At 28.0% G+C, this 18,444-nt stretch overlaps 2 protein-coding genes and 1 non-coding gene across 7 annotated transcripts; 2 read left to right on the forward strand and 1 right to left on the reverse strand.

Annotated features, from left to right (window-relative positions):
• Positions 1 to 716: 716 nt before the first annotated feature.
• On the reverse strand, positions 717 to 1,935 carry LOC137822402 (putative F-box/FBD/LRR-repeat protein At1g78760). Its single transcript, XM_068627289.1, has 2 exons — positions 994 to 1,935; positions 717 to 890 (listed from the first exon to the last, which is right to left on the reverse strand). The coding sequence occupies exons 1-2, from the start codon at positions 1,933 to 1,935 to the stop codon at positions 717 to 719; spliced, it is 1,116 nt and encodes a 371-aa protein (XP_068483390.1).
• A 1,055-nt stretch (positions 1,936 to 2,990) lies between these two features.
• Positions 2,991 to 8,061, forward strand: LOC137822892 (pentatricopeptide repeat-containing protein At1g11290, chloroplastic). 5 transcript variants are annotated; one of them, XR_011083018.2, is made up of 2 exons: positions 2,991 to 3,095; positions 7,631 to 8,061. XR_011083018.2 is itself a non-coding variant. In XM_068627913.2 (2 exons), the coding sequence occupies exon 2, from the start codon at positions 3,993 to 3,995 to the stop codon at positions 6,189 to 6,191; it is 2,199 nt and encodes a 732-aa protein (XP_068484014.1). In that variant the 5' UTR covers positions 2,991 to 3,095; positions 3,983 to 3,992; the 3' UTR covers positions 6,192 to 6,400. The 5 variants fall into 5 exon arrangements, 2 of the variants coding, with proteins under 2 accessions (XP_068484014.1, XP_068484015.1); XR_011083016.2 differs by having other exon boundaries at positions 7,604 to 8,028; XM_068627913.2 differs by lacking the exon at positions 7,631 to 8,061 and adding an exon at positions 3,983 to 6,400.
• On the forward strand, positions 3,233 to 3,315 carry LOC137823254 (small nucleolar RNA U31b). Its single transcript, XR_011083107.1, has one exon. It is a non-coding gene; the product is annotated as a small nucleolar RNA U31b (small nucleolar RNA).
• Positions 8,062 to 18,444: the final 10,383 nt, after the last annotated feature.

Consider the following 18,444-nt stretch of genomic DNA (forward strand, 5'->3'; position numbering starts at 1 on the left):
AATATAATTACATTATTAAAAAAAATTATAAATCATCTGATGAGCTATATTCATCATATTAATTAAATTTCATATAGTAAAAAAAAAAAAGGCATCCTTTTAAATACGAAATATTAGCAACTGTCTTAATCGAAATAAATTTCATATAGTAAAAAAAAAAAAGGCATCCTTTTAAATACGAAATATTAGCAACTGTCTTAATCGAAATTGCGCAGTTAGAATGTTAATTTTTTTTGAATTAATTTTAAAATTCAGATTCCAAATAACTTACAGTACAATCGGTTAAAAGGAAAATGACTAGAAATTTGCAAACAGTCTACGGGTTTATTCCAAAATTTCAGATTTCAAATTCAAGATCATATCTTTAGTAATTTGTAAAAAAAATATCTATTTTCTATTTTCCAAAATTATAAGGATAATTTTTATGTTTTAATTTCTTTAGTTATTTTGGAATCATCAGATGCATGTCTCTTTCAATCATTTTCCTTTTAAATTTTCAAACCTTTATACACGAACCCTCCAGGAAAGAAGAAAGAAGGTAACGAAAAAATAAGTAAAAATTGAATAACTGGAAAATAAGTAAAAATATGTTCCAAATACATTTTTTACACTGATGGTTTCTTTCTTAAAATTTATTATCTGTCAAAGCCAATATAACAAAACACCATAGACAGAAAAATTACGAAGAGAGCATGAGCTCGATATGAACATGACTTTTAGCACTCTATCACATCAATATTTGTTGTTCCACAATTCTGCACTAAGTATTCCAAAACCATGTTTACTTCATCTTCGGATATCATATTGCTATTAAAACCCATTTCGATTTTGAATGATTCCAATCTACTAAAGTAGGGAGGTTGAATATCCATTATACCCAGATAAAAATCCTACACAATCAGAGTCAAAATTAGAAACTTTTAGCATAAATGTTTTAAAATGTAGAATTGCACATTGACAAAAATAATACTAAAAACAAATAAAGTATCTTACCTTTAGAAATATATAGAGGGTATGAGAAGACAATGTCAACGTTCTTACATTAGAGAACAATGCTAACCAATTTATGATGATGGAAGAATGTACCCGAACACGATTGTCGATTTTCACTTCTTTGAGGAAAGGAAAATTGCAAGTGCTGGAGAGTTCATAACACATGGAAGAGTGACTATTCTCAAGTGTGAATGAACTGAGATTTGGAACAGAAAACACAATTTTAGGTACAAAAGTGTGCGAGTGCCCCATGTTTTCCAATTTCAAAGTGGAAATGCTAGGGTTAGATATGCAAAGAGTTTGTGTTGACTGGTGATGCATAGAATGGCGAAGGACCAAAGTGGTCAATGAAGTGCATGTTGAGAAGGGTTCAGCACAGGTATTCTCTATTGCTGTGAAAGTGACATTGAAGAGATGCAAGGTTTCCAGAGATGGTAGCAAAAGAGATGGTGGAAGTTTCAGGGAAGAGCGAGAGGAAGTGATGAAAAGGTCAAGAAAGGTTAAAGATTGACAGTTGAAAATGAGGGGGAAAAAAGTATTAGGTATTTCTTTGAACTTGAAGTCTATAGCTAGTGTCAACTTCTGGAGATGGTGCAATGCAGCATATTTCATGGCATTGTTGAGGAGTTTTGGTGCACTGGAATTGAAGACTGTCAAATGAAGGTTATGCAAGGAAACAGAATGATCTCGATTAGAGAGAACGCCAGATACAAATTTGTTGTATTTGCGAATTCCATTGAAGAGTTTGAAAGATAAACTGGTGAGACTTTTCCAAAGATTTTTCCATCTTTTGGATAACACGGTACTCTGAACAGCTTCTCTTGTGGGAAAAAACTCCATTATGTAGAGAAGAACACCTTCTGGTAAATTACTCAGTATGTCTTCTTCTTTTCTTTCACCATTTTTCCTTCTTCTCTTCTTCTCCCTTCTCAACTTTCTCATGCCTTCTTTTTCCTCTTCCACTCAAATGCAAATGTGGTTCAGAAAAGCTTTGAAATCCCACACTCTTCTTAAGCTTTTTTTTCTCTCTAATTGTAGACACACTCCTTCAAGGTTATGACAAGGACTTAGCACGAAAATCTCTACACTTTGTTATGAATTGAATGTGTTGTGCATATGAATCTATTTACCTATATTTAAAGATTTTTTTTGAAGAAAATCAAGATAGAATAAGATAAAGAAAGTAATATAAGATAAAATAAGATATGGGATGAAAATAAAATAATATATTTATGTTATATTGAAATTTAAACACGTATCCTATTGATTGTTTTTTACATTTTCTGTTTTAAAATTTTGTTTGAATATCTTAAATTGATTTTGAAAAAATGTATTTTTTTCTCTATATTTAAATACATTTAACACTCATTTGATATATCTTAATCTTATGTTTTTTTTATCAAATATATCATGTCTTTAGTACTGAATAAATGGTCTGTTAGCTTTTTATCTTTTCCAACAGTTTTAAATAAAAATTTAATATCTTTTAAATTATCAATAATTAAAATATAAATGTATTTCAGATTTTTGTAACAAACCTATTATATAATTTATTTGTTAAAATTATTTATTCGTTACAGATTTTATCTATCTATCTATCTATTAGCATTTATTATAGATTCTAATCGGATAAAACATATATTTATTCCGTGTAATATACAAACTAATTTGGTGCATGATACCCAAGAATATAGCAAATGAAGTTCATACCTTTAAACATTTAAAATATTTAAATGTATTAATAGGTTAAGTTTTTATATCATTATAAATTTATAATAATTAATCTATTTTTTTATTATATTAGTTTAGTTAATTGATAATATATAAAAAATAGTACTGCAATTAGAATTAGACTTGAAAGATTTTCGTAAGGATTAGTTTGTATATTAAAATTCAGAATAAAATGTAAAAAAATTATTTTTAAAAACATATTTCTGAAAAAGAAGGTCCGAAATATATTTTTATTTCTTTCCATTTTTATTTAAGGGTATGTTTAATATTTTCAAATTTGATGTTACAAAACCATTGCTCTCGAAGAAGGTCGTGAAGAAGCGTGTGAAGAGGTTCAAGCGGCCCAAAGCGATCACAAGATTTCCGTCAAGGTTAGTCAGTGGTACCTATCCTCGTTTTACGTTCTTTTTTGATTATGTGAACGTATCTTATTTTTGCCTCTTCTTTTGATTTTGAAGTGTTTGGGTGAAGTTCATTACATTTATGATTTTTTTAGTTTTGTTTGGATTGAAATGATGATGGTTATTGTCGCCCCCAGTCTTAATTTGCACCACACGGTGTAAGATGGTGAATGACATTCTTATCTGATCCCCTGTTTTGCAATTTTAGTTTTTTAGGTTTAGGTTTTTCCCGTTTTATGGTGAATGTCTTCGTTTAGATGTGATGGGGATTTGAGTGTGTTTTGCTGCCTAGTCTTGCTTCTGTTATGTTGATAAAGTGATGGTTTTGTTTTGTCTGAATCACTGTCTCTGTGCATTGTCTATTATTTAAGTTTAATTAGTATATTTTTAAATGCAATGAGATTTGATGATCTTGCGAAAGGGTAAACTTTGCATGCATTAAGTTGAGCAGTGCACAGTGAAAGACATACCTTGAAGGTTGGTAGTTGAAGGGTTGGTGTTAATTTCCGTTTCCTTTTTTCATTTTTTTTCTTGGCAGTTTTCCTCTTCTTAGCACCTTATGGCATGATTAAGGGTAGATACCAAAATAGGGGCAGCCTCAAATGGTGGGATGTTGTCCCCTCATTCACTAATTTATTTCAAACTTTCCCATCATCTTAAACTTGGATGGGAAGAGAGAATGATTACTTGGAGCTAGTTCCATAACAATAACCTAAAACAGCTTTCTTTTAGAACTTATAAAATTATCTATGAACTTGTTACATAACAAGTTACAAGAACAAAACTTGTGATTTCTAAGTGTATTCAGATGAATTAATCCTACTCTGACCTTTGTGCTGAACTTATGATGTTTTTAGGTTCAGCCAAATGCTCCACTCTCACCACCATTTGTTACATCTCTTTAACATTTCCAGAATCTTCCAAACAAGGTTTTCTAGCACTTCCTCTTCTATGATAGATCTCTGCACCAAACCCCAACACCTTCAACAACTCCATGCGAGGTTCTTCCTCCATGGCCTCCACCAAAACCAATCTCTTTCCTCCAAACTCATGGATTGCTACGCCAAATTTGGACTCCTGGACTTATCGCAGAAGCTTTTTTACTACACTCAAAACCCAGATATCGTTCTCTACAGAGCAATCTTAAGAAACGTGTACCAATTTGGTGAATATGACAATACCCTCATTTTGTACAAAGCGATGGTTGGGAAGTCCCCGTACCCAGATGAAGAAAGTTGCTCTTTTGTTTTGAGATCTTGCTATTGTTTGTCTCATGAACTAGGGAAGATGGTTCATGGGCAGATAGTGAGGCTGGGTTTGGATGCATTTCACTTGGTGGGAAGAACTTTGGTAGAGTTGTATGACATGAATGGTATTTTTAATGTGGATGAACCAGCTGAAGGAAAATATGTAATGGAATTGAATTATTGGAATACCTTGATTTCAAAGGCATCTGAAAATGGAAAAATGGAGGAAAGCTTTAAACTCTTTTGTAGGATGAGAAAGGAGAATATCCAACCTAATTCAATTACTGTGATTGGATTGTTAAGGTCCGTTGTTGAGTTGAACTTACTAAAGACGGGACAAGCCCTACACTCTTTTGTTGTGGTGAGCTGCCTGTGTGGAGAACTAACTGTGAATACTGCATTGTTGTCAATGTATGCAAAGTTGGGTAGTCTAGAAGATGCAAGAATATTGTTTGAGAAAATGCCTGACAAGGACCTTGTAGTCTGGAACATAATGATTTCAGCATATTCAGGGAATGGATTCCCCAAAGAATCCTTAGAACTTGTATATTGTATGGTTAGATCAGGTTTTAGACCTGACTTTTTCACGGCAATTCCTGCTATTTCTTCTATCACACAGTTAAAGTATAATGAATGGGGAAAGCAAATGCATGCGCATGTGATAAGAAATGGTTCAGATTATCAGGTATCCATTCACAATTCTCTTATTGACATGTATTCCGCATGTGATGACTTAAATTTGGCACAAAAGATTTTTGGCTTCATAATGAACAAGACTGTGGTTTCATGGAGTGCAATGATCAAAGGTTATACAATGCATGATCAGCCTCTTGAGGCTCTATCTCTTTTGTTGCAAATGAAGTTGAGTGGTACTAGACTTGACTTCATTATAGTCATTAACATCTTGCCAGCCTTTGCAAAGATAGGGGCATTGCATTATGTAAGTTACTTACACGGTTACTCGTTGAAAACCAGCCTTGATTCCCTCAAATCCCTTAAGACATCCTTTCTTAGTAGCTATGCAAAATGTGGTTGCATAAAAATGGCCAAAAAGCTTTTTGACGAAGAGAAAAGTATCCATAGAGATATAATTGCGTGGAACTCAATGATTAGTGCGTATTCTGAACATGGGGAGTGGTTTAGATGTTTTCATTTGTACAGCCAAATGAAACTATCGAACATTGTACCAGACCAAGTAACATTTCTTGGGCTGCTCACAACTTGTGTTAATTCAGGCCTTGTTAACAAAGGCAAGGAGATTTTCAAGGAAATGGTGGAAATATATGGTTACCAACCTTGTCAGGAGCATCATACTTGTATGGTTGATCTACTCGGACGTGCTGGCCAAATCCATGAAGCCAATGAAATAATAAAAACTATTCCATTGGAGTCAGATGCCAGGGTTTATGGCCCCTTGTTGAGTGCCTGTAAGATGCACTCAGATACCCGTTTAGCAGAACTTGCTGCTCAGAAGCTTATAAATATGGAACCTAAAAATGCTGGAAACTATGTATTGCTCTCCAATATATATGCTGCAGCAGGAAAGTGGGACAAAGTTGCTAGAATGAGGAGTTTTCTTAGAGATAGAGGACTAAAGAAAACACCAGGTTGTAGTTGGCTTGAATTAAATGGACAAGTGCATGACTTTCGTGTTGCAGATAAATCTCATCAAAGATGGGAGGATATATACTCAATATTAAATGTACTGGAGTTGGAAGCAGGGGATATGGAAGATGATCTTGAACTCTTTGACCCTTCTGTCATTAAGGAATGTGAATTGCACATGAATCAACCCAACCTAAGACATAAAACCTTATAAGTTAAGGTAATGTAGTTGTCATGTAAGCTCCACATTTTTTACCTTGGAGTTGAAGATTATAAATTACAAAATTTTACTCATCATAGTCATGCTTCACCTGACAAAAAGGTCATAAATGTGTATTGTTGGTTACTCCTTTTCACTGGTTAGGCTTTGCTTTAAGTTGTATTGATGGTATCATAAATGAAAAGAGAAGATAGTTATGCACATTTTGCCATTTATTTATTGAAATTGTAAAGTCAAAGGCAGATTTTTATATATTAGTGGTATTTTTTAAACTTATCAAAATGTGCAATTTTACAAAATTATCTAGTCTTTGCAGTTTTGATTCATTCGATAGATTAGTTTTTTTTTTGTTCTCAATCAAAATCACTTTCTCAACTTTCTTCTTTAGGATTGTTCACTGTTAGGTTTTATTTAAAGTGGCTTTTACTTAAATCGGAGTGTTCAGTTTTATTGATGCTTTGTTAGGTCATTTTCTCTATGGAAACATAGTTGTAGAAGGTTAACAAACTCAAACTTATTTCAAGTTTCGATATAATCAATTCTTTGTACTTCATTAAATGAGTGAACCTGTTAAATAGTAAGTTGAGCATAAAGTAAGATTGTTTAGTTTATGAAGTATACAAACATAGTTTTACAAATATATTGTAAAACCCTTTGGGTAGACCATTTTCATTCAATTTCACTTTTTTCTCTGTTCATTCTACTTTTCATTCTTTCTAAAAATTTGATTTCAATTCCACTTTTCATTCTTTCTAAAAATTTGATTTCAATTCCACTTTTCATTCTTTCTAAAAATTTGATTTCAATTCCTATCACTTTCAAGACGGGACACTAGTGAGATACGAAACACGGGTAGCTCCAGATTTTGAAAAAGAGTAAGTTTATTTTTGTTTTATAATTTTTTTTATTTTCATATTCTTTTTTACCCTGTAGTTGAGAACTTTGATTCTTCTCAACTAACCTTAGATTGTTTGCAATTTGTGTTTTGATTGTTTTGGAGTTAAAAGCTTCTAGGTGCTTCTTAAGTTTTTTAATTTTTAACTCTTTCCTAGATTTCGAGTTAATTTCAAATAAGAGGAGTTAATTTACTCAGGTTCATTTCAATTGGATTTGTATATGAATTGAACCGTTGGTTAGTAAATTCGTAATGAATCAATTTGTGAACTTGATTCTTAAACTTTGGAAAAAAATTAGATGTTGGATGACATTGTAAATAATGAAATGCTTTTATTTTAATTTGGACTCAATACTAGCATGTAGACTTAAAATGTTATGAGTTGAAAATGTGTAACTCTTTGTTGTTGCCTTTTCATTTGAGTTTAGGTTGTTATACTCAATTTAAATAATAATACTTAGTGTTTGAAATCTATGTCAAATTTTTTTTTTTTGTATAATCTACTCAACAGATCCCCCAATCACCCAACATATTTTAGGCAACGAGGAAGTGAGTTGAGATCCTCCAACCACCCAACATATTTCAGGCAAAGAGGAAGTGAGTTTTACTGTCATAAATTCACTCAGCGAATCCACCTGTCCAATGGATTTGAGGTCAAGATGAAGTAATTTTTACTTTGAAAAATTCGTTGAATGGATAAAAACATTTGTTCTACGAATTTAGACCGTAAGGGAATAAAAATCTTTTGCCAATTGTCATTGTTGTTTTAGAAATATGGTGGATTTCAGGTATGGAAATGGAAAAAGTATACCTAAGTAGATCTATCACTGAGTTCCCTCATTTGACACATATGTTGATGTTGAACACAAAAATTTCCACACTTTGTATTCTAGATTTGAAGGGTTGAACACAAAAATCTCCACACTTTGTATTCTAGATTTGAATGTGATGTGCATAGAAATTTATTTACCTATAGTTTTTTTTTTGGAAGAAAACCACCTTGTGATGATAGAATAAGATAAAGAAAGTAATAAAGATAAAATAAGATATGGTATGAAAATAAAATAATGTATTTATATTATATTAAAATTTAAACACGTATCCGGTCGGTTGCTTGTTCTCTACATTTTCTGTTTTTAAACTTTCTTTGAATATCTTAAATTGGTTTTGAAAACATGTATATTTTATTTGTAAATTTAAATACATCTAACACTCATTTGATATATCTTATGTCTTTTTTGACAAAATATATCTTATGACTTTAATACTGAATAAATGGTTTGTTACCTTTTTTATCTTTTCCAACAGTTTTAAATAAAAAATTAATATTTTTTTAAATATCAATAATTAAAATATAAATGCATTTACATTTTTTTAACAAACTATTAGATAATTTATTTGACAAAAGTTTTTATTCATTACAAATTTAAACTATAATACTATAATCTATCTATTTATAAGTATTTATTATAGATTCTAATTAAATTAAATATATATTTATTGTATGTAATATACAAATTAAAATAATAGCGTCGGTACTCGATAAGCTATGTCACTCGGTCTCGATGACTGACCGACTGCAATAAATAAATGACAACAATGACAATTATGAAAACTCCCTACAAATCATGATCATGTCCTACTGAATCTGGGTGACATCCCTAGTAAATCAGCTAACACTGATTTAGTGAAAAATATTAATTTATTAAATACATTCTTCAAATATACCAATATACCTCTCTATAACTAATTATATAAATATTTTAAAAAATAACTATAACTAATAATATAGATTTTAATAATTTTCAAGAATCATAATCGATTTTAATAATTTTCAAGAATCATAATCTTTATGATTCACTCTTCAAATCATAAGAACCATGATAACGTATTGCTTTTATCTAGTAAAATATACTATATATTTGTAAATAAGAATCAATCAATATTTTCAAATTCTTAAACTAAATTCATCAATTTAAAAATATAGAAACCAAAAATATTTTTACGCATAAATATGAATATTTCAATCATATTTTTTTCTTTAATTTAAATGTTTTAAGGATATACAATATCTTAAAAAGTATTCTTATCAAATATAAATAACTTATGAACCAACTAATTAGATTATAAAGTTGATAACTAAGATTTATGGATCAATGATTATAAAGTTGGTAAATAAAATTTTAGTAATTAATTAAATATCAATTTAAAAACTATTTTTAATAATAAAAACAACTTTAGATACTATTAAATTTTTTTAGTGTCTAAAATTTTATTTTATTTAATTAATATAGTAACCAATTATTTTTTATTTCTAAAATTATTTTTTTTAATAATTTTTGATAGTGTAACAAGAGTAATCATAACAGTGGTTACAAGTTCAACCGTGTATTTAGTAAACATAAGTTTGATTTTCTCCTGCATCAAAATATTATTATTAAATTTAATAATTTATAATAAAAATATTATTAATTAACTTCGATAATTTTCACATCCTCTAAAGATCAAGGTGGAGACCAAACAATATAAAGATGGATGATGTCTCAAAAGTCATATTTTTTACTTCAAATATAAATGAGTTGATTCTAAATAATTTTTATTTGTTTATTAGAGTTATGGTTGATACCAAAATTATAAGTCAACAAGTGAAGACAAGATCATTGCATTACATTTTTTTTAAGGTTAATGATATTTTTAATATACACTAATTTTTTAATCGAAACTGCATAGTTAGAATGTAAATTTTTTAAAATTAATTTTAAAATTCAGATTCTAAATAACTTACACTTGATTAAAAGGAAAATTACTAGAAATTTGCAACCGGATTTATTCAGAAAATTCAGATTTCAAATTCACGATCATATATTTATTAATTAGGAAAAAAACTATTTTATTTTTTCCAAAACTATAACAATAAATTTTATGTTTTTATTCATTTAGTTATTCATATATGTTTCAGAATCATCGGATGCAATTTCTCTTCCAATCATTCACTTCCTGTTTTTCTTGTATTTCAAAATTTTAAACATATTTATACAAGAACGCTCCAAGAAAGAACAAAAAAAAGCTAATGAAAAAATAAAGTAAAAATTGAATATCTAAACAAAATAAATTCCACAAAATAAGGCAAATTGTGTGTTCCAAATGCATTCTCCACATTGATGGTTTCTTTCTTAATATTTATCATCTCTCAAAGCCAATGTAACAAAACACCACAAACCAAAAAGTTACAATATAAAACTACGAAGACACTATCACATTAACAATTGTTGTTTTACAATTCTGTACTAAGTATTCTAGTACCATCTTTACTTCGTCTCCAGACATCATATTGCTATTAAAACCCATTTTGATATTGAATGATTCCAATCTAGCAAAGTAGGGAGGTTGAATATCCATTTTCCCCATACATAAATCCTATACGATAAAAAAAAAAATACGATTAGAGTCAAAATTAGAAAGTTTTAATAGAAATATTTTAAAATGTAGGATTGAACATTGAAAAAACTAATACCGAAAACAAAATAAAGTATCTTACCTTTAGCAGTATATAGAGGGTATGAGAAGACAGTGTCAACGTTCTTACGTTAGAGAACAATCCTAACCAATTTATGATGATGGAAGAATGTATATGCACAGAATTGTCGATTTTCACTTCTTCGAGGAAAGGAAGATGGCAAGTGCAGGAGAGTTCATAACACATGGAAGTTGGACTATTCTCAAGTGCGAATGAACTCATATTTGGAACATAAAGCACAATTTTAGGTATTAAAGTGTGAGAGTGGACCAAATTTTCCAGTTTCAAAGTGGAAAGGCTAGGGCTAGATATGTAAAGAGTTTGTGCTGACTGTTGATGCATAGAATATCGAAGGACCAAAGTGGTCAACAAAATGCATGTTGAGAAGGGTTCAACACAATCATTATCTCTTGCTGTGAAAGTGACATTGGAGAGATGCAAGGTTTTCAAAGACGGTAGCAAAAGAGATGGTGGAAGTTTCAAGGAAGAGCGAGAGGAACAAATGAAAAGGTCAAGAAAGGTTAAAGATTGACAATTGAAAATGAGGGGAACAAAATAATTAGGTATTTCTTTGAACTTGGAGTCTATAGAGAGTGTCAACTTTTGGAGATGGTGCAATGCACCATATTTGATGAAATTGTTGAGGAGTTTTGGTTCAACAGAAACGAAGACTGTCAAATCAAGGTTGTGTAGGGGAACAGAATGATCTCGATTGGAGAGAACAAGAGAGATAAATTTGTTGTATTTGCGAATTCCTTTGAAGGGTTTCAGAGATAAAGTGGTGAGGCTTTTCCAAAGGTTCTTCCATCTTTTAGATAACACACTATTTTGAAAGACTTGTCTTGTTGGCAAATACTCCATTATATGGAGAAGAACACCATTTGGTAAATCACTCAGTCTGTCTTCTTCATTTCTTTCCCCACTCCTCCTCCTTCTCTTCTTCTCCATTCTCAACTTTCTTATGTCTTCTTTCTCTTCTTCCACGCAAATGCAAAAGTGGTTCACAAAAGATTTGAAATCGTACACTCTCCTCTTGAAGCTTTTCTCTCTTTCACTCCTAACACCTTCCTTGAAGCTTATGGCAAGGACTTCAAGAATGTTGTTATAGAATTGAATGTATTGTGCATAAGAATCTATTTACCTATATTTATAAAAAAAAATTTGGAAAAAAACAACGATGTGATGATAGAATAAGATAAAGAATCTAATATAAGATAAAATGAGATATGGTATGAAAATAAAATAATATATTTATATTAAATTAAAATTTAAACACGTATCCGGTCGGTTGCTTGTTTTCTACATTTTTTGGATTTAAATTTTGTTTGAATATCTTAAATTGATTTTGGAAACATGTATTTTTTTAAAAAAAAATTAAATACATCTAACACTCATTTGATATATCTTATATTTTTTTTGACAAAATATATCTTATGACTTTAATACGGAATAAATGGTTTGTTAACTTTTTTATCTTTTCCAACCGTTTTAAATAAAAAAAATTAATATTTTTTAAAATATTCCTAATTAAAATATAAATGTATTTCACATTTTTTAACAAACTATTATATAATTTAGTTGTTAAAAGTTTTTATTCATTACAGATTTCAACTATAATACTATCATCTATCTATTCATAAATATTTATTATAGATTCTAAATACATAAAACATATATTTATTCCATGTAATATACAAACTAAAATAATAGTATCTATTTAAATTATAAGAGCTTGTTGAATCATATGTTTTTCCCCCTAATTTTATATGTAATAAATATGATAAGTAATTAAATTTTAGTACGAACTAGGACATTATATTGTTCTGTTTCCGACAATTTCATATAAACATTTTAAAAAATAACTATAACTAATCATATAGATTTTAATAATTTTCAAGAATCATAATCTTTATGATTAAATCTCATAAGAATCATGATAACGTATTGCTTTCATCTAGTAAAAGATACTATATATTTATAAATAAAGAGAAAGGAATCAATATTTTCAAAATATTAAACTAAATTCATCAATTTAAAGATATAGAAACCAAAATTAGTTTTACGCATAAATATGAATATTTCAATCATATTTTTTTATTTAATTTAAATGTTTTTAAGGATATACAATATATTTAAAAGTAATCTTATCAAAATATAAATGATTTATAAACCAACTAATTAGATTATAAAGTTGATAATTTTTTTTAATTAGATACCTAAAAATATTTTTTAATAATAAAAATTATTTTAAATATCAATAATTTTTTTTAATATCTAAAATTTTATTTTATTTATTAATATAATAACTAATTATTTTTTGGTCTAAAATTAGTTTTTTTAATAATTTTTTGACAGTGTACTGAGAGTAATCATAAAATAACCACTAAATTGTTTAAGTCAAGTGATACAAGTTCAACAATGTATTTAGTGACCATAAGTTTGACTTTCTCCTACATCAAAATATTAATATTAAATTTAATAAAATTTATAATAATAATATTATTAACTACCTTCGATAGTTTTAATATCCTCAAAAGATCAAGGTGGAGACCAAACAATATTCATAAACATGGATGTGTGTCTCAAAAATTATATTTTTTACTTCATTTATAGTTAGTTCTAAATAATTTTCATTTTTTATTATACTTATATTACTGATTAGTTTTATTCATTGTATCCAAGTTCCATTGGTAGTTAATTATCATTGTATCAAAAGACTACATTATGATTTTGTTCATTAAAATACAAACGTAACAATGAAACAAATTTTTATTATAATGATTATTTTCATTTTTTTTTTTGTGTGAGGACAAGATCATAGCATTACATTTTTTCTAAGGTTAATAATATTTTTAATGCACACTAATTTTTTTCTCAATCGATTGATTTATAACTAGAATATCATACGTATAATGATAATGAAATTCTACAAAACTTAGGTAATATGAGCGCTAGTGGCGACGCACGCTTTAATCAAGGTCCAACAATGTAAAGGGGTCCATCAAATATTATAAATAGGCACTACAATCAAGACAAATGTATATCATTATTACAACATTTATTGCACCCTATTATCGAACACGTCGGATAACCTTTTGCAAGTACCTTCCCAACCGAGTCAAAACCTTCCCGACATAAGTAAGGTGGACGAAGAGACCGAATATTATTAACTTTTATTTTATTATATCATATTGAATTTCATAATGAATTTCATCTTATATACTGAATTTTAAATTGTCGTCCTCAAATTTTTTTATTTTGATCAGACATAGATTATGAAGAGACAAGTTTACATATGACAATTATAGCATTCTATGAGAGCAATACATATTGATTAACAATTGTGTACTAAATATCTCAATACCATGATTATTTCATCTATAGATATCATATTGCTACAACCCAATTCGATTTTGATTGACTCCAATCTATCAAAGTAGGGAGGTTGAATTTCCATTGTACCCAAATATAAATCATGTAGTCAAAAACTATAAATTTTTAGCATAAATGTTTTAAATGTAAGATTGAGCATTGACAAAATTAATACTGAAAACAAAATAAAGTATCTTACCTTTAGTATATAGAGAGTATGAGAAGACAATGTCAATGTTCTTACGTTATAGAATAATCGTAATCAATTTATGATGTGAAAGAATGTATACAAACACGGTTGCCAATTTTACTTCTTTAAGGAAAGGAAGATGACAAGTGCAGGAGAGTTCACAACACATGAGAGAGTGACTATTCTCAAATTGACATACTTAAAATTTTATTATAATATTGTTTTCATTTATTTTAAAAAATTGAAAGTTAACTTTAAACATATTTTGATTTATTTCAGGCACCAGATGTTGGAAGTTAACCAAAACATTGTAGGATCAATTGGAATGAGTAAGACAAATTAGGATGTGCTTGTACTGTGCCAAATATAGAATAATTATTATTTTGAAATTTTTAAGTTATTATTTTCATGAACTTTGTAGTTTTGTACACTTTGATATGACATATGAGCTTTGATATATCCATGAATGAATCAAGTCTTCTTTTGATTATAAATTTGTGTATATATTATTCAATTATTAGTATTTATAAAGTTTAATTATATTATGAGATTAATCTGTTATGAAATTACTATGTGAAAAAAGGATTAATTATATGACAATATGTTTAATTATATCATGAAAACATGTTTAGTTAAATTATAAAAATAAGTTTGATTAAATATTGAAAATTGTAATATTAAAAAATAAAATATTTAATATTTAAATTATGATAGTTTTAAATAATAACTTGAATATTCATTGTAATAAAATATCTTACAGAAAAGTAGAGAGGTTGAATATTCATTGTACCCAAATATAAATCATATACCATTATTGTCAAAATTAGAAACTTTTAGCAAAAATGTTTTAAAATGTAGGATTGAACATTGAAAAAATTAATACGGAAAACAAAATAAAGTATCTTACCTTTAGTAGTTTATAGAGGGTATGAGAATGTCGAACAATCCTAACCAATTTATGATGATGGAAGAATTTATACGAACACGATTGTTAATTTTTACTTTTTTAATGTTTTGTTTGGATTGGAGAGTGGAAAGTTGAGGGTTAGGAGAAGTGAAAGTGTGAGGATTTGAAAAGAAAGTATGAAGAACGTTTAATGTGTTTGGATTGGGGTATGCCAAAATGAATATGTGAGAAAATTTTATTAAAGTTTGTGAGTGATGTGATGGTTGTAAGTAATTTTTTTTTAAATGTGTAAAATGTAACTTTACAAATTTACCATTATCTCTAAAATATTTAAATAATAAAATATGAAATATTTTATAATATTTAATTTAACTAAAATTTTATATAAAAAAAATACAAGTTCCTTATCATTTTTAGAACATAAAATTTTTTCATAAAAAAATTATAAGTAATATGATGAGTGTGATTGAAAAAAATAATCACAAATTCATTTAATATATACAAAATATTAATTAATTAATATATAATTAAAATTATTTATTATTAAATAAATTTATTTTTATATAAATAATCATATTTGTTATTATTATTATTATTAATAATATTTAATACAAATAAAATTAATAATAATATTATTATTTATTACAAGTATTTGATTTATATCTATTATCATTATTTTTAAAATTTATTTTAGTTAATATTATTATTTATAATTTTATTATTATTTTATAAATTAATTTTAAATATAATTATTATTTTAATATTTATATTATTAGTATTAATAATATTTTTTTATTATTATAAATATATAAATGTATCTATATTATTATTATTTATTTTATTATTATATTATAAAATTATATACCTAATCGATTATATATAACATATAATGGATTATGTATATAAATTTTATAACTTAGGTTAACATATATTAATATATATATATATATATATATATATATATATATATAATCGATTATGCTATAGAATTTATATACATAATCGACTATGTATTATATATAATTGATTATATATATATATATATATACATTTTATAATTTAATTAATTATTTTTATTAATATATATAGACATTTTTATTTTATTATAAATATATTTAATATTTTTATTTTATTATAAATATTTAATATTTTTATTTTTAATATAAATATATTAAAAAAATTTGGGTATGTACAGTTTATTTGAAATTAAATTATTGTTGGAGATCCCACATCGACTAGAGATTAGAGCCTTTCATTGTATATAAGTGGGTGCAAACCTCAATCCTATGAGTCGGTTTTATGGGGTTGAGTTAGGCTTAAAGTCCACTTCGTAATATGGTATCAGAGCCATTTAAAGCCTATCCTAGCGAGTATTTGTGTTGGGCCTATCGTGCCACCCGCTATCGGGCCGCTATCGGACCAACCACTCTCGGCGTGAGGGGTGTGTTGGAGATCCCACATCGACTAGAGATTTAGAGTCTTTCATTGTATATAAGTGGGTGCAAACCTCACCCCATGAGCCGGTTTTATGGGGTTGAGTTAGGCTTAAAGTCCACTTCGTAATAATTATTTTTTTTAAATGATTTTAATTAATATTTAATATCATTATATTAAAAATTTATTAAATTAATATTATTTTATAAATTAATATTGAATATTATTATTATTTAAATTATTAATATAGTTATTTTTTTAATAATATATATAACTTTTTATTTTAATATAAATATATTTTATACTTTTATAATTATTTTTTACAACTTTAGTTATATTTTGTTATGTTTTATTATTTGTGGAGTGGATAGTTAAAAAAAATAGATACAGAGGTACTGTGTGATTAATTCATAGCAAATTTCATAAATAAAAGGGAGGGCACATAGGTCATTGAATGCATTCTTATGTGGCTTTCTCTCTTCTCCCTTTTATTTCTATGCAATTGTGAGAATAAACTTCCAGCGATCCACACCCCCACCCTCCTTTATATGTTGATCCAAATAGGGTGTGCCCCTCACTTCCGTCCACAGGAACCGTGCATCCCCTGATCCAAACAGTCCGTAAGGAAAAGAAGATGGCAAGTGCATGAGAGTTCATAACACATGGAAAAGTGACTATTCTCAAGTGTGAATGAATTGAGATTTGGAACATAAAGCACAACTTTAGGTATAAAAGTGTGGGAGTGGACCATGTTTTCCAGTTTCAAAGTGGAAATGTTAGGACTATATATGCAAAGAGTTTGTGTTGAACGATGATGCAGAGAATGTCGAAGGACCAAAGTGGTCAATGAAGTGCATGCTAAGAAGGGTTCAACATAATCATTATCTCTTGTTGTGAAAGTGACATTGGAGAGATTCTAAAGTTTTCAAAGATGGTAGCAAAAGACATGGTGGAAGTTTCAAGGAAGAGCGAGAGGAACTAATGAAAAAGTCAAGAAAGATTACAAATTGACAATTGAAAAGGAGGAGAACGAAAGAATTAGGTTTTTCATTGAACTTGAATTCTATAGAGAGTGTCAACTTCTGGAGATGGTGCAATGCAGCATATTTGATGACATCGTTGAGGAGTTTTGGTGCAGTGGAATTAAAGACTGTCAAATGAAGGTTCTGCAAGGAAACATAATAATCTCGGTTGGAGAAAACGTGAGAGAGAGATTTGTTGTATTTGCGAATTCCATTGAAGGGTCTGAAAGATAAAGTGGATAGGTTTTCCAAAGGTTCTTCCATCTTTTAGATAACACACTACTCTGAACAACTTGTTTTGTGTACAAAAACTCCATTACATAGAGAAAAACACCATTTGGTAAATTACTCAATCTGTCTTCTTCATTTTTTCCACCACTTTTCCTCCTTCACTTCTTCTCCATTCTCAACATTCTCATGCCTTCTTTTTCTTTTTCCACTCAAATGCAAAATTCATGCACTATTTTGAAGCTTTTTTTCTCTTAGTGTTGACACCTTCCTTCAAGGGCATAACAAGTAATAAACGAAAATCTCCACACTATGTGTTCTAGAATTGAATGTGTTGTGCATAGAAATCTATTTACATGTATTTTTAAAGTTTTTTATGGATAGAAAACCAGCCTATGATAGAATAAGATAAAGAAACTATATAATATAATACAAAATAAGATATAATATGAAAATAAACTAAACTAATATATTTATGTTATATTGAAATTTAAACACGTTTTTTTTTTATGTTTTCAGTTTTTAAACTTTGGGTTGAATGTCTTAAATTGGTTTTGAAGAATTGTATTTTTTTTATCTAAATTTAAATTGATCTAACACTCATTTGATATATCGTATGTCCTTTTTTGATAAAATGTATATCTTACGCCTACTGAATAAATGGTTTTTTAACTTTTTATCT

The sequence above is a fragment of the Phaseolus vulgaris genome, chromosome 9 (genome assembly GCF_051622355.1).
Source record: "Phaseolus vulgaris cultivar YP4 chromosome 9, ASM5162235v1, whole genome shotgun sequence".
NCBI classification, from domain to species: Eukaryota; Viridiplantae; Streptophyta; class Magnoliopsida; order Fabales; family Fabaceae; genus Phaseolus; species Phaseolus vulgaris.